At 40.8% G+C, this 10,735-nt stretch overlaps 1 protein-coding gene across 1 annotated transcript; it reads left to right on the top strand.

Moving 5' to 3' along the window:
- Nucleotides 1–236: 236 nt before the first annotated feature.
- LOC145901937 (uncharacterized) lies at nucleotides 237–8,400 on the top strand. Its single transcript, XM_082989756.1, has 21 exons — nucleotides 237–288; nucleotides 496–951; nucleotides 1,226–1,363; nucleotides 1,596–1,785; nucleotides 1,929–2,128; nucleotides 2,381–2,557; nucleotides 2,784–3,043; nucleotides 3,330–3,452; nucleotides 3,545–3,685; nucleotides 4,095–4,221; nucleotides 4,278–4,432; nucleotides 4,697–5,099; nucleotides 5,299–5,483; nucleotides 5,574–5,702; nucleotides 5,834–5,965; nucleotides 6,241–6,381; nucleotides 6,596–6,720; nucleotides 7,040–7,213; nucleotides 7,537–7,736; nucleotides 7,992–8,290; nucleotides 8,338–8,400. Exons 1-21 carry the CDS (start codon nucleotides 237–239, stop codon nucleotides 8,398–8,400), a joined length of 3,870 nt encoding a protein of 1,289 aa, XP_082845882.1.
- The last annotated feature ends 2,335 nt before the right edge of the window (nucleotides 8,401–10,735 follow it).

Here is a 10,735-nt window from a genome sequence, read left to right as displayed (position 1 = left end):
TACAGCATAAAGATCCCAAACTGTTGTACCCCAAAACTCCTGTCAACGCCAGATAACAATGATGGTTTGTTAGGGAATGATGAAGCATTCATACGAAACAATTGAACCCCTATCTTGATCCAGATGTCAACAAAGTGAACCTGTATCTGTAGATTAAATATAATGATTAGTTAAATAGGGCCAGCAATTAGACTACAGCGCCGCGCATCACAGTATTTCAACGAAACCATGCTACAATGGACTTAAGATACGCAGCATATGTTTTGGCTGCCACCGTGTTTATTGCTGGTGAGTAAATTTCTAATCATATAGAAATCATAGAAAAGTCTTTTGTGATTTTACTAATTCCGTCGAAAACACCAAATTTCAAAAAAAATTTCATGAATATTGATTGAAGTCCTCACCTAACCAAGTACTGCGAAGTAGCCATTTAAAAGCCAGCTACATGGAATACATACCTGCAGCGCATAGACGGGATTCAACTTATATTTGCAGTCCCGCAAGATGCAAAAGCCGGGGGTCACCAACCGGACAATCTCGCCAGGGCAGGAGGTGACCTCTGTTTAAAAAGTGTAAGAATACGCGACGGCCTCGGCGAAACTTCATATCAAGAACCATTAAAATTTGCGAATCAACTGCACTTATCCGTACACCCGGATTACCACTGCGGTCCAATCTACAACATTGGGTACGAATGGAGGGCACACAAAGTAATAACAGGTACCATCGACGCAAGGCAATTGATTCTTACGACTCCAGCCTATCGCAACGATTTGCATTTGACACATGACGATATCTTGCCCGGCGTTTACGTCATGAAGGTGCTTGTGACGTTACGTGACGTTTCGTCGGGCCGCTTGATCGGCGAAATCAGGGAATTTATGACTTGGGTTGAGAAAACGGAGCCGCAAGCAAAGGTTTTCGTCGACGGCGGCAATAAGTTTGTTATAGGTTGGTACACGTTAGATTTTGCTAATAAATCTTACTCGGAAGTCACACTCAATCATCAAGTCGCTTGCCAAGGTGCATTTCTGCAAAACCGTATTAAGTATATTGTACTTTTACGACAAGACATCAGAAGTCTTTATTATTGTTGTAGGAAAACTTTTGAATTTCCTTTTTCCTGATAATTTCTTCCAAAAATTTAAAACCTTCTGATTTTTCAAAACATTTGGTTTGGTTTTGCATTTGAAACACATCAAAACATGAATGTATTTACTACAAGGTCTCGGAACACTCACAATAATTCGAATGGAAGCATTCTCAAACGTAAGAGAAGATAACGATCCTTTGTTCAGTTGGCATTGCTCCCTCACAAGACAAAATCTGCCATCTACCGTACAAACAATAGGCAGTTATCCAGGTTCGTTTCATTGGCGCTGTAAGCTGATTAAACTGGTTTCGTGTGTGGTAATAACGTGTCAAAGGCAATAAAGCATAAGTTACCATGTATATTTAAAGCAATAAAAACCAACAGATAACATAGCTTGTCTATGAAAGGCCATGGCTACATTTCTTTTTAACGACAATCCGAAATCGTACACTTACCTGAACAGCATACGCCATTTTATTTGAAACTCCAAACAAATTTACAGACCCTTGTTTGCCTGGCCAATCGTCAGACTGGTTGCAAGACGGACAAGCGTTGCAACTTTTCTCGACTGCTTTCGTTTCCTCCGACCGCTACTACATCCGGGTGTTTGCCTCTGGCAAAAACTACGTCACAGGCAAGGCCGACGTTAAAGTGGAAGCATTGACTGCGACGGACCCCAACATTGGAATCAAGTATATCTCGAAAAAAATCTTCATTTGTAATGCCATTGTTTTCAAATGAGATAATTGTCATTATTCGCTCCTGGATAGTCAAAACCAACTAATTATAATACATAAACTGGCTATAAACAGAACTAACACAATCCACATCTCAGGTGCCGCTTGAATTGCTGGAATCCCATTCTTGCGTCAAAACCTCGCGTCCTGCAGGCAGAGTGCACCGGATGCGTCAACACGACCTGGAGTTTGGGAAGTGTGGCTTTGGAGCAATGTCAAAACAAGACGTTTTGCAAGATTAGCGCCAAACAGTTGCAAACTTTGCAACCGGGCCATGAGTATATAAGCGAAGTCAAAGGTGTGATTTCTTTAACACGGGACACGGGTTAAGCCTAAGCAAAAGTTGAAACCCTCCGCAAATGGCAACAAATATGCGAAATTATTACAAAAATAGTCCTATGCATGCATGTGTACATTAGATAGCTAATTAACATTTAGAAAATGTTTTACTGGCACATATATAGATGATAACAGTAATACTTACCCTACCATCGTATTACATGTGTGTTGCTAGATGTTTCATATGTAACTGTGCAAACATTATATTCAGGAAAAGACGAATCGGGCGCGGAAGCTTCGGCCACGTTTCCTGTTTCCCTCTCCACACCGCCATCTGGCGGCAAATGTGAATTCGTCCCGCCTGATTCACAGGGTTCTGTACTCAAATGTCAGGGGTACTCCACTTTGACAACGACGAGCACTTACTTCTTTTACGCGATAAAATCAGGTACGTCTCAAAACTAGCGGAAAATAAAATTAACAAAAACGCTTAAAAATCCTCGAATGAGCAACTATGTCCCAAGACCAACGGTTTTCACGTTAATAACTGGGTAAAAATATGCAACGTGTGTCAATTTATGTAGTTACGAGGTATATACGATGCACTAATTACACTTTGCACACTCGGTTGCGATGAAAGAGTAAGTGCTGTCTTGCTAAACCCATCAAACAAGACCGCACGCAGAACCTGCTTCAACACGGCTATGACGAAACTATGCGTGACGTCATCTTATCGGATGATTACGTATCGTACTGGGTCGAGATTTGTGACGAAGGTAATGCTTGCACTGGAAGTCTAGTGGAGAAAGAAGGAGTGGTCAGAGGACTCACAATTACTCTTTCGGGAGCCGTGGATAACTTTGTTGCTACCGGGGATTTACAAACACTTGCTCAAGCTTTGGTGTCGAGCACGTCGTACTTTTCAGCGGAGCAGGTAAATAAAATCCATTTAGATGTTATGTGTTACGCAATATTCTTCGCAAAAAGAATTCATTGTCGTTGTTTTTATACATATAGTACTTCCATTAACATTTAACTGTGCGTAGTCTTTGTAAAGTTTTGTTAAATGTGATTTCTCCTAAATCAAAACAGCTGAATTTTTTAACCTCCACATTTCGACACCAAAGCACCATCTGCGGTTTTCACAACTACGTTACGCAAGCACTTCCTAAGGCATTAATCTGGAGGTTCAACTTTAATTAAATAAACTTATTAAATAGTTTGAAAAATTACTCGGTCGAATGAAAGCCAAGCTGCCGGTTTCCGTGGAAACAGCCCTGCAGGGCCTTGCCGTCATCCAGCGCGGATTGCTTTCTGTGACAAAATTAAACCACAACACCGAGGTAGATAATTTAGTCGTTTGAGAAAATGAAAAAAAACCTGTCGTCATTTTCAACGGCTTGTCGAGCTTTGCCACTTCAGCTGTTTTTCGTAGGTGTCGCTTTGGGAATATCTAATCAACATTCGAAACTTGTGCAAGAAAAACAGCGATCACCGCTTACTACGGTCGGTTGTGTCTGAGGCAATAACTGCCACCTCGACCTTAATCAGGAAACCCAATCTCTCCAAAAGCTACGTAAGTTCTTTCCCCGAGCTGAAAGACGTCTCTGGTAATCACGCCCTATCAGGTTGCTATTTGCTTTGTACTCTCGAGGTCTTGTTGCATCCACCACAAGCACACTCTGTTTACTCTGAAGTAAAGGGATTTCGAGTTTCTGGATAGCCTAATTATGAAAAGGGTTTAAATTTAAAGATATGTAAAGCAAGAAGAACACTAAAAGATAAATCTGACAGATTTTAACTTGGAAATAAACGTTTCCATTCTTGTCTTATATATTATTATTATTATTACCATTAATTTAGAAGTTTATGGAATATGTATTGAGATTTACAACAAGGAAGCAAAAAAAGCGTGTCAAATTTCAGTTTAGATTTGTACTCGTTGTAACGATATGTGTAATACGTCATCACCAACTATTCATTAGATCGAAAGTGCAGGGTTGCTTGCCTGGTTCGCTCGCCTCATTACTACAGAAGTGGTTCCTGGTGCTTACCCCGTAATTTTTAGCTCCACAAACGTGTACGTCTTTATGGAGCGTTTAAATCCGAGCGGTAAGAAATATGTTTTAAGTTTAGAAGAATTTCTGCTGGTTACTGTTTGCATGTAGACAAAAAGTTTCATGGCCCAAGTTATGAGGTGTCTGTCCCATTTGGGGTTGGAACCTCTGGCCGTGGTTCTTCTAGAAGTATAGACGCCGGAGCAGGGTTTGGGGTTGAACAAGAGAAGAATAATCAGCTGCATGATGATTATCTTAACTTTGAGGTATGGGATGAATTTAGAAGTGTTTTTCTGCATGGAGACAGCGGCGTTGTCATGAAATGCACCTTATATAGCTATGATCTTATTATCAGTTGCGTGCGTTGAACGGTCGTGCAAACAAATTTTGGGTGACTTACTGTGGTATCAACATTTACATGGAAATGGGTTTGGTAATTTAACCATTTTGAAAACATTTCGTGGTAGATAATCTTATATGGCCGTTATGTATTTCCCACTTGCGCAAACAGGCCTACATTTCATTCACAGCTGTACATCTACGAAAACACTGGAAAAACTTTTGACACAACAAATCACTTTGTGGACGATGTTTGGTCGCTCTCTGTAACGAGCGGATATCCGAAGACCAATCCGATTTCTTCTGAACTTTCTCGAAGTTTCCTGATCGCTTATTCGATTTCCGATAGCCCTCTGGAGGATTTTGACGTTGAACTAGCGATAAAGAGCGATTGTGACGTCACAAAATGTAGCAGTGTTGCCGAGTCGTCTTACGCAATGCAAATGAAAGGGAAGGAAACGAAAAGAGCTTTGGCTGGAACGAGATTACAAGTTTCGGTATTGGAAATGGATGAGGTCATGGACGATTTTGAAATGACGCTAATAGATGCGGATTCAAACGAAGAAATCGTAACGTTCCGCTTTGCTGGCGACTGTAGGTTCCAACCAATGATCAAATTTTCAAACGTCAAGAGATATATGTTTTTACAATAACCGTTTGCTGATAATTTTTACAACATCATGCACTTTTTGTTAATAATTTGGGAATTATTGTTTCTGGGGTCAATGAATCGGCATTAGATTTTTTACGATAGCACATCGAAACACGCTTGGTAATAGCCCATTTACTGTAGTTAACCAGGAGTTCAGCGTGGGAACAGAATTTTTATCTTCTTCCCTCCTTCTTACGGTGAAATCTTCACTGGGCCCTGTGTTCTTTCGCCAAGGCAGCAAACTGCACGTGAGGCTCCAGATTTTCATAGTTAAGTGTGTGATGTGGGAAGCAGACGTTGATGACTGGACAGTGAATGGTTGTGAGGTGAGCTTTGTCAGGAGACTTCGTTTGAAGTACGCACTTTTGTAAAAACACACGACGTTCTTGCAATATAAATCATCTGTCTCATTTCAGGCCAAGTCCGGATTGACGTGTGAGTGCGGTGGTCTTCCCTCTGAACAACTTGCAACATATCAAGATATAAAGTCCACCATTGTAGGTGCAAGACTGATTACCTTCGTCTCCGCTGGCGAAAACCTGTTGGTACGAACGCTCGACATGTTGCTTGAAAACTTTTTACGCTGGTGCTGTAAAATGAGCTCCAGCCAGTAAGAAATACATGCAACTAATCGTCTTTCAGGAAAGAAATGGTTATTACATATTGTGTTTTCCAGATCCCTTCTTGGAGTCTGTGGCAAAGTTTAGTCGACAACCCTGTTGTCGTTTTGTTTATTGTGTCCCTCTACATCTCCTATGCCTTGTTGCTTGTATGGGCGAGAAGAAAGGACAGGCAAGTGGAGGAAAAGGTAATGAACTAGAAAAAAAACATATTGAGAATTTGTCGTAATTTATCGCATGACAAATTTTCTAAAAAAACGCATTCCCAAGTATACTTGCGTTTAGCAAATACACTTACCTTTTGACATATAGCATCATAACCACGAGTTAATTAACTTGGACTGTGGTTAAAATGTTGCCTGGCCACAAAATGTTGCCCGTTATCCAACCGAGCTCTTCACATATAAACAACCAAAAATATAGCAATTGCAATTTGAGCATTTATTTTTGCTTTGCTTTTCAGGGATTTTTCGTCGAACCAAATGACAACCATCCATCGGATAAACACGTGTACTGTGTCGCTGTTTACACTGGCAGTAGACGTCATGCTGGGACAACTGCTACCGTTGCGATGACCTTGATCGGAACGAAAGGCAAAAGTCGGGTACACGTCATACAGGTTAAAAACACAGTTAGTTTTTTAAGCAAATTTAATTTCGACTGAAAAGGCATCGTAAGTTTTTGCCTAAAGAAAGAAAAAAGGAATTTAGGTGAAAGCATTGTGTTTCTCCTAATAAATAACATGCTACTATGACTGCCTGTCCCTCTATACGAGGGTTTATGTCAGTTAGTTTTATCCAAAACGTTATCTCTTGCAGGAGTTCGGCCAACGTTTGCTGAGCCGGGGTAGTGTCATCACTTATGTGGTTACGACCCGTCATTCTCTTGGCAACATTACAGCGGTCCGGATCTGGCACAACTGCTCGGGAAAAAGCCCGGAGTGGTAAGAGGATGTTACTATAACGTATGCAAGTTGGCCGCTTTCAATCGGCTCTGTGCAATTGGTAAACTTTTATTCACTTACAATATTGTAACTATTTCTGTAACTATGACAACAACAGAGCAAGATCAAATATGCTAGTTTTCCTTCAGAATGAAAAGTAAATTAATTCTGCACGATTGGAACAGATTTTTACGATATGTATGTCTTCCTAAATTTTTTTGATTTGTTTGTTATATCATTTATCGAATTAAATGAATAAAATGAGTACCCATCGTAAAAGATTTGTAGCCTCCTGTACCTGATCTTGTTTATTTCGAAGGTATATTCAGCGCATGGCAATTTGTGACTTCAACACGAAAGAATGTTGGTACGTTAGATGCTACAGTTGGCTGGGAGTCGTGTGCGATCGCATTTTTACGGTGGTCGACAAGACGACGCTGCAGACTTTCCCCATGCTTTTCAGAATTAAATGTGAAAACTACATTCGTGACAAGTAAGCAAACTTTGGACTTGAAACATCAATAAAATCTACCTACATATCTAGCTTTTACTCAAACAGTTTTGTCCCGCAGCGAGTCTTTTTTAGTATGATGTCCACTTAGGTATACCTTTGTTTACAAATTACAGATTTAAAACAATATAAATTCTCTTGTTTAGGCACTCTTTTGTAAAAGACTGACTTTTGTATTATAAAAAGTACACTAGCTTTCGCGAGTTCCCCTCGCTTCATCAGGTGTCCTGAGAGAATTTAGTTTGTATAAATATAAAGACTGATACGGCACGTTTATTAATAAGATTTAAAACAATTACCTTCAGACACTTGTGGTATTCCATGTTGGCGATGCGACCGTGGGAACACCATATGATATCCAGGGTTGAACGATTGTCGTGTTGTTATGTGACCATCTTCTCTATCATGGTTTTAGCAATGTATTTTCACGTTGCCAAGGCCAACGCGGAGGGATTGGTGTTGGCTCTCTCCTACTACTCATTCCAGTGGTCACATGTGGTCATAGGTAAAATCTTCATTGGAGTTTGTGCGTATAGAAATGATATTTCAAAGTAACCAAAGACAATTGGTTTTGCTGGTTAACGTTTTCGTATCTTGTCACTCTTGCGAGCTCAATTTGATTTCGCCAAATTTAAGTGAGCAAGTTCGTAATCGCGATATGGTAAAAAATTACTACAGCAGCTGTTATTACATATTCGTTTGGGTCGATAAAAGTGTAAAGTGCAATTTACCTGCAAAAAGCAGTCCTCCATGTGTGCAGGTCTCCAAAGTGCGTGTTTCTGCATTTTTGTCACGGTTCTAATACAATTGGGTTTTCGCTTGTCACGAAGCTACCAAGTAAACGACAAAGATGTCTTTGCACTTGACAAAACCATGTCGAGCGTTCGCAAACTATCTCGCACAAAAGTACCTCCAAATCTTGACATCGACGTCCCCAACGAAGGCTCCAACTTAAAAGAAAAAGTGCGCAAAAGAAAGAGAGCAAAAACTGATGTCGCGGAGGTCAAGGGAGAAGATGCCCTTGTAAAGTCCCGTCGTGAGAGGAAGCGAAGAAGAAAGGTACAGGGGTACAAAAGTGGCGTGGGCGGACGCGGAATTCCGCTTAGGAGGTTGGGAAGCTCCACCTTAGCTCGGGCTCAGGACATGCGAAAAACGTCGGTGAAATTTGACGAGGATCTGTTCGAGTACATGGACGTGTATAGAAACGCTGGAAAGAAGCCGAACAGAGTGTCATTAGGAAATATGGTTGATGCTAACCGCCAAGATAAAACACCAGCTCCCGCGACAGGGTAATTAGTAGTTCAAACAGAATTTCAACTAAGGTCTCACATCATAGGGCAATTAGTTTGCTTGTAACAATAAATCATGCACTTTCGTATGCTTACAAAGGGAGAATTACCCCTCTGATAATGCTAATGTAACTGGCACTATGTGTTGGTATACTAACACCATCAAGTAAAGTGTATCATTTCCTTATGAACATCTGAGCTTTGTACCAAGTTGAAAGCATTTCGTTAAATTTGTCTGAAGCCTTTAAAAGTTACGACACTCTCACACAAGTAAGTATGGGACACAAATGTTATTATACATTATCAGGCCACATTTGCTAGAAGATGACGATGGACGGTTTCATAAAAAATTACATCAACGTGGTGGAATATCCCGAGTTTGCGGGACTATTTCATTTTTTGTGGCTTGGATCACACTGATAGGCATAATACTGGCCTCGAGTGTTCTTTGTGTGTATCTGGGATTTGTTTATGGAATAGAAATGTGCAAGGAATGGTAAGTATAAAATGAATATATGAATATACTGCTATTTACCCTGAAGAGGGTACTTCACCCTGAAGAAGTCTCGCCGGATGGCAGACGAAACGTTGGTTTCCAATAAACACTTTAGAAACTAAGTGCCAGAAGAGCAATTCTGAATATATGAATGTTTCTTACTTTTAACAATACCTACACATGTAACATTATAAAAATATATTTTAATGATTCTTTTGAAAAGTTTGAATCAAATTTAAAAATATTGCGCTGCTGTTGCTGTCAGGCATAATGCAATTCTCGATATTGCTGACATACGGGAAAAATCCAGGTTGGTTAAAAACACTCTAAACTTGCCGGAAGGTCAGCAATATTGAGAGCTTATTCTTACAGTTTAAACCGAAAAACGTAACAGCGTACAATGCTTTACAACTAATAAGTTTATTCGAATCAGGTTGGTTTCAGTTCTCTGCGGCGTGTTGGGGAACATATTTGTGTTGGAAACCGCCAACGCAACACTTCTAGCCTTATTAGGTGCTTGGACTAAATCTGAAATCGACGTCAGAGACTGGTTTGCTCCTCACCTGACGCCGGGTACGCCAAGTATATGTTGTTATATTGACCCAATTGTCGTCGGTAACAGCATATATATATATATATTTAGCCAGAAGAGCCCCATTTCTTAAGCTTTACCACAGTGCATAATACTGAACTTATTTCTGTTTTCATTGTTGGCAGGGGCCCTGCGCGTGCACGACCATCCAAAGGCCGTGAAGTTACAGCAGCAGCAGAACAGACACCGGGATCCTGTCTACAAGCCCCCCACTGAGAAGGTGATGCGGGAAGAAGGCGAAGTAAGAAACAGGGAGAGACAACTCCAAAGAAGAATAAAAGTAAGAGATTGTGGCATTGCGTACCGTAAAGGTCGACCGTCCTACATGCTTTCAAACTGTTGCCCTTCCATTGTAATGTTGTAGACCGTATCTGTGCACGTCATATACCTTGCCCTGCTACTGATATCTTCCGTGGGCCAGAGAGGCAGAGATCTCTTTCAGTTCGGACGAACAATTGAACAAATGCTGCAGTCCGATCTTGACCAGGTATAAAACTACGTGGTTCTTTCGGTAGAAATTTGAATCCCTTCAATGTAGGTGAGGGTCCGCGATGACGTGTACACTTGGATCAATTCCTCTCTGGGCGACATATTTACTGGAGGTCACGTGAGATACTTCACGGATGAGCAACTTCTAATACTTGGTGCACCAAAGCTGCGACAGAAACGAGTGATAGGAGGTAGGTTAGAGTAATATTGCTATACGCGTATCTTTAAAATTTAAAAACGGGTTTGTGTCACAATGTGAGGGGGTGCTGCAGACAGGAGGTGTACACACTGTTTCGACCTGTAAGGTCTCATCAGTGCAGCTGGTGACCGTGGCACATGATGTACACCTGTCTGCAGCTCTCATTGACTATTATGGCTCTTTTGCGCATACAATGTGTGGGGGTGTTTTTGAAAAATAATGCACAACTTTGTTGCATCACTTGTGAAAGGCCAACAATGCAAGCACGCAAAAAGTATTGAGCATTGGAAACTGGCTCGACACGTGGAATGTGAACCCCAGTATCACGAAACAGATGAGGACAAGGAATTGTACGAACTTGGGTGGAAGAAATGGACACAAAAACATAGAAATCATACCAAGTAATTATATGACGTAACAATATTTTCGTTTTATTGTA

The sequence above is a fragment of the Ascidia mentula genome, chromosome 5, assembly GCF_947561715.1.
Source record: "Ascidia mentula chromosome 5, kaAscMent1.1, whole genome shotgun sequence".
NCBI lineage: Eukaryota > Metazoa > Chordata > Ascidiacea > Phlebobranchia > Ascidiidae > Ascidia > Ascidia mentula.
The sequence above is the reverse complement of the archived record's forward strand: the minus strand, read 5'-3'. Positions and strand labels throughout refer to the sequence as shown.